The following is a 3,854-nucleotide window of genomic DNA, read 5'->3' as shown; positions in this document are numbered from 1 at the left end:
GGGCAGGGCTGGGAGGAGAAGCCGGGACAGAACAGCGCACACACATCAGCCTGAACTGGGACATTTTATTTATGTACAACTGCCATGTCAGGTTTACTCCCGAGCCATGAGCTTCTGCTTCTTCAGCTTCTTTTGGGATATCTGGGGAAAAAAACAACAACAAAAACAACAAAATCATGAGATTTTGGCACAAACACCTTCCTAAAACATCGGGTAAATTCATCCTCTGAGAAAAAGTACTGAGGATGGTTAAATTATTATTATTTTAATTTCTCAATGTTGTGTTTATAATAAATATTGAGGCTGCTCAGAAATAACAACTATTTTCTTTTCACGGGTGTTCCAAAGGTGTCCTAAGATAGTCATCACAGCAAGCCCTCTGCGTAAACACGCATCTCCCAACACCACCGAGAAGGATGAAGATGACAAAAGGTTTTAATTACCTTTTTCTTTTGAGCCACTTCTTCTTCCGGCTTGGGAACGATCTGCTCCTTCTCGGTGAGGATCATCTCGATGTGGCAGGGGGAGCTCATGTAGGGGTTGATCCGACCATGTGCTCGGTAAGTGCGCCGGCGCATTTTGGGAGCCTTGTTAACCTGGATGTGCTCGATGACCAGAGAATCCACATCGAGGCCCTGAGAGGAAGTAAAACTTGTGACTTTTTTTCTTTAATTAACTCGGCAGTATCACAGAACTGAGTAATTATCCAGCAAGCACCAGGTGAAGTCAGAAAAAGACCAGCCACCCTTCTACATAATGAATTTACAATGACGTTGATGGCTCAGGAGGAAGGTATTGTTATTTCATGGTTATTCCAAAGGTGTCCTAAGATAAGTCATCACTGCCATCAAAGTCAATTAATTGCCAAGTATATTACAAAAATGCAAATTGACCAAATGTCCACAGATTTTGCTTTGTTTTGTAGATTTTAAGAGAAGATAAGGTTCTAGGAGACCTTCTAGTGGCCTCCCAGTACCTGAAGGGGCTCCAGGAAGGCTGGGGAGGGACTTTGGCCAAGGACAGGGAGTGACAGAACAAGGGGTGATGGTTTGAAAGTGGCAGAGGGGAGATGGAGCTGAGATGTGAGGAAGAAATTGTTTGGTGTGAGGGTGGTGAGCCAGTGTCCCAGGTTGGCCAGAGAAGCTGTGGCTGCTCCTCCCTGGAAGTGTTGAAGGCCAGGCTGGATGAGGCTTTGAGCAACCTGGTCTAGTGGAAGGTGTCCCTGCTGCTGGCAGGGGGGTTGGAACTGGATGAGCTTTAAGGTCCCTCCCAACCCAGGCCAGTCTGATCTCAAGCACATTTATTCTCAGCAGTGGACAATCACGCACAAACCAGCCACCTGTGAAGAATTATCACATTTTAACTTGGAAAATTCACACAGCAGCTTAATCCAAAGGAGCATCACACCAAAGCCTCTACACAACCCTGTTCCACCTACAGAGCAGGGCTCATCCCACCTTCCACCCCAGACCCGCTCGGTCTGGGAGCGCTGACACACAGCACAACAGCAACACCGTGTATTTAATCACACCCACATCACCCACCTTGAGCTCGGCGTTGCTCTCCGCGTTTTTCAGCATGTGCAGCAAGAACTCTGCACTTTTCTTGGGCCACCGCCCCTGTGTCCAGCCCCACTGCTTGGCCTGGAAAAAAAAAAAAGGAGAGTTCAGTTCTTACCCTGGTACATAACTCACCCTTTACACACTATTAACTTGGCATTACAACCCCTTTTATTAAGATAATTAAATTTTAATCGATAGCTTGACACTATGAGCAGATGCAATGCTTGCTGGTGTGGAATTCAGACTGAACTCTTTTCTCCTTCTTATTTTTATATAAAAAATTATCAACAGTGACAGATTATTCTCCACACCACCTCAAACATACGTTTTTTGGGGTTTTTTTTTTAAGCCAGACACAGTGTCCTTCTCACTTTTTCATCTCAGATCTCACCTGGGCACATCTACCGACTCCCCCGTTGTAGCGACGGAAGGGGACGCACTGCTTCTTCAGGGTGACGTCCTTCAGGTACTTGGTGGCCTTGCGGATGTGCATGCCCTTGATGGCCTGGGCTGTCTCACGAGTGTTCTAACAACACAAGAGCACAGCAAAAAAGTTCATCTCCTGAGCAGAAGTACTCCTCTTTCGCTCCTGGACCACTCTTCTTTTTGTTACAAACTCAGTTTAAAAGCATTCACACACAAAAAAAATAAAATTAAAGAATGAAAAATAATTTGCAACGGGCTTTTTTTTGGTGGTTTGGGGTTTTTTTTGCTACCTACTTTTCTAACCCTTGGTACGACTTCCTTTACTGAATTTGTGGCACATCTTTGTTGTTTTTTTTACCTAATGACTAGCTCCTACCAACTAGTAAAACCAGAATTTGAGCATTTATGCTTTTCACAGCTAGCTCCTTGGCTACTAACCCAAAAAAGGAGAAGCCTGAAGGATAAATTCCTAATCAAGTGTCAAATACGGCACCTCAGAGAAAAGGAGCTACACAAAAAATTTACCAACCATCTTATCTCTGTAAGAGAATCTTACAGGGAACAGAGAAAAAGGTTCATAAAGAAAAAAAATGAGAATAAAGTGTCCGTGCATGTGAGAGCAAATTAAATGCAGGAGTCAGCGTGTAACTACCATCCCACCTGATCACAGCAAAAAAGCAAATCGAAATAGGTGAAACCTCTTTTATACAACACGGAGCAGGAAAGCATCTGCTCAGCTTTGGGTCTGTGATTAACTCAAACCAGTCCCGAATTCCCTGCCACGTCTAAACCTTCTCCAGAGGAACCTAAATCCTCGTGCCACACTTCCAGACCACCAGCATTGATCACACAGACCCGATGTTCTCTCCAAACAATCAAAAAGGCAGAGTTAAGACAAATGTAAAACATCTCTCATCAACACCAGCTCAATTCCTCCTCCTAAATTCACTGCAACTGCCTTCCTGCTGCATTTTATTTACGTTAGACAAGAAGCTTTTTAGGACTTACCATCTTATTTTTGATCCTGTGGATAAAAACAAGCAGCTAAAGCAAGCACATGTCATAATCTACACTACCACCTTTAAATAACTATATATAATAATACAGGAGAGTAAAAGACGCCTCCTGCCAACCTGGTCTAGTGGAAGGTGTCCCTGCTGCTGGCAGGGGGGGTGGAATTGGATGAGCTTTAAGGTCCCTTCCAACCCAAACCAGTCTGGGATTCTATGAAAAATCAACCCAAAAAATAAATATATTCGCATTTCCGACCATGCACACGCTGCCTACCTTGAAATGCACTCGCAGGTTGGATCCCCGTGACTTGCATGCTGAGGAGAGAAGGAAAAAAAGGAAAAAAAAGGCAAAAAAAAATCATTTTTGGAATGAAAACCTCAATGGTTTTGGTAAATCCGAGACGAACATCCACGTAAGAACAACTCACATTTCGTGGGGTTCTCCGGATCCAGAGAGTATCGCACCATTTTTGGAGATCAACTGGAAAAAAAAATAATAATAATTAAAAAATTAAGCTTCTAAGAGAAATACGCAGAGTCCGGACTGTTCACGTCACAGCGAACTGGGGCAGCTGCTCAGAAATTACGGTTTCTTTTCATCCTTAAAATCCAAAGGTGTCCTAAGAAAAGTCATCACGGCAGCCATGGCCTCTCCCTCGGGCCTGCTCCCACCTCACACCCGCCAGACACCCTCCATCCTCCTCCTCCCCCACAAATACCGAGGGGGTCCGGTGAGACGGACCGAGCCCTCGCCCCCTCATCGCCTCCCCGGGCTGCCCTGAGCAGGATGGCAGCAGATTGGGACGGCGCGCAGGCCGCCATGGCTCCCTCACCTCAGGGCGGCGGCGGGGAA

The 3,854-nt window shown here is 45.3% G+C and overlaps 1 protein-coding gene and 3 non-coding genes across 5 annotated transcripts; all 4 read right to left on the bottom strand.

The window, feature by feature from the left end:
• Window positions 1-53: 53 nt before the first annotated feature.
• Window positions 54-3,848, bottom strand: RPL17 (ribosomal protein L17). 2 transcript variants are annotated; one of them, XM_010166131.1, is made up of 7 exons: window positions 3,835-3,848; window positions 3,430-3,482; window positions 3,276-3,316; window positions 1,954-2,088; window positions 1,545-1,643; window positions 444-635; window positions 54-141 (listed from the first exon to the last, which is right to left on the bottom strand). In XM_010166131.1, exons 2-7 carry the CDS (start codon window positions 3,467-3,469, stop codon window positions 94-96), a joined length of 555 nt encoding a protein of 184 aa, XP_010164433.1. In that variant the 5' UTR covers window positions 3,470-3,482; window positions 3,835-3,848; the 3' UTR covers window positions 54-93. The 2 variants fall into 2 exon arrangements, with proteins under 2 accessions (XP_010164433.1, XP_028940360.1); XM_029084527.1 differs by lacking the exon at window positions 3,835-3,848 and having other exon boundaries at window positions 94-141; window positions 3,409-3,469.
• Window positions 303-374, bottom strand: LOC114818485 (small nucleolar RNA SNORD58). Its single transcript, XR_003766177.1, has one exon. It is a non-coding gene; the product is annotated as a small nucleolar RNA SNORD58 (small nucleolar RNA).
• LOC114818487 (small nucleolar RNA SNORD58) lies at window positions 777-847 on the bottom strand. Its single transcript, XR_003766179.1, has one exon. It is a non-coding gene; the product is annotated as a small nucleolar RNA SNORD58 (small nucleolar RNA).
• LOC114818486 (small nucleolar RNA SNORD58) lies at window positions 3,573-3,643 on the bottom strand. The gene has a single exon (XR_003766178.1). It is a non-coding gene; the product is annotated as a small nucleolar RNA SNORD58 (small nucleolar RNA).
• Window positions 3,849-3,854: the final 6 nt, after the last annotated feature.

This window comes from Antrostomus carolinensis, unplaced genomic scaffold, assembly GCF_000700745.2.
Source record: "Antrostomus carolinensis isolate BGI_N321 unplaced genomic scaffold, ASM70074v2 scaffold42014, whole genome shotgun sequence".
NCBI lineage: Eukaryota > Metazoa > Chordata > Aves > Caprimulgiformes > Caprimulgidae > Antrostomus > Antrostomus carolinensis.
The sequence above is the reverse complement of the archived record's forward strand: the minus strand, read 5'-3'. Positions and strand labels throughout refer to the sequence as shown.

Coding starts and splice junctions, on each gene's coding strand:
- RPL17 (XM_029084527.1), bottom strand. CDS start 3,469: ATGGTGCGATACTCTCTGGATCCGGAGAACCCCACGAAATGTGAGTTG. Junction 3,317..3,408: donor TGAGTTGTTCTTACGTGGAT/GTTCGTCTCGGA, acceptor TTCTCTCCTCAG/CATGCAAGTCACGGGGATCC. Junction 636..1,544: donor AGAGCAACGCCGAGCTCAAG/GTGGGTGATGTG, acceptor ACTTCCTCTCAG/GGCCTCGATGTGGATTCTCT.